Source organism: Anneissia japonica, unplaced genomic scaffold, assembly GCF_011630105.1.
Source record: "Anneissia japonica isolate Jap-2015-1 unplaced genomic scaffold, ASM1163010v1 scaffold59636_len3261_cov164, whole genome shotgun sequence".
NCBI classification, from domain to species: Eukaryota; Metazoa; Echinodermata; class Crinoidea; order Comatulida; family Comatulidae; genus Anneissia; species Anneissia japonica.
This window is the reverse complement of record NW_022688812.1, coordinates 2664-3261: the sequence shown is the minus strand read 5'-3', so window position 1 is coordinate 3261 and position 598 is coordinate 2664. Positions and strand designations below refer to the sequence as shown.

Genomic DNA, 598 nt, shown 5'->3' with positions numbered 1-598 from the left:
AAATTTTGCAGTGTTATCTACAGCATACATATGGCGGTCAACATGCCTCTCATATGGAGTTCCTTCTATTTCCTTAAAGATTGTCTTGAATATGTCTGTAATCTAAAAAGAATTGTATATTTTAATAATTTTTTATTATAGAATTTCTGAAATATCAGAATCCAACTAAAAACATAAATATCTTACCTTTGTCAGTTTCTCAGCATCAGTACCTGTTAATAGGTCCTTGTGCGTCCCAATCAGACTAATCGGCGGTGATGCTATCACTCCATTGATCAACGTCTCCTTTGAGCCATGTAGCAGTACTGCGTGTTCATATATTGACCTTATAAAAAATAAGATCATTTGGAGATTGGTCATCTCAAAGTGTTTCTGAAATTAAAGCCAAAAACAGCCACAACATTTACAAAAGTGAATGCAGAATGTAAAATCTAACATAATACAAGTGAGTACCTTGTTGTCTCTCAATGTTACTCAGCTTTCAGAAACACTCCTTCAGCGTGACCACTCACAATTTTTGATATACCCAATGACAGGGTCGAAATTACACAAGATTCAGCAAAAATTGCCCAAAATTACCCAAGCTTCCTGAAAATGC

General features: G+C 34.9%; 1 protein-coding gene across 1 annotated transcript in view; it reads right to left on the bottom strand.

Moving 5' to 3' along the window:
- Positions 1-9: 9 nt before the first annotated feature.
- LOC117123683 overlaps positions 10-598 on the bottom strand; it is a gene marked incomplete at its 3' end in the record, with an annotated part of 3246 nt that continues 2657 nt past the window's right edge. Inside the window, exons 4-5 of the mRNA XM_033269695.1 lie at positions 187-372; positions 10-102 (exon numbers count right to left, since the gene is read on the bottom strand). Coding sequence (XP_033125586.1) covers positions 10-102; positions 187-372 — 279 coding nt within the window. The remainder of the gene's footprint in view (positions 103-186; positions 373-598) is intronic.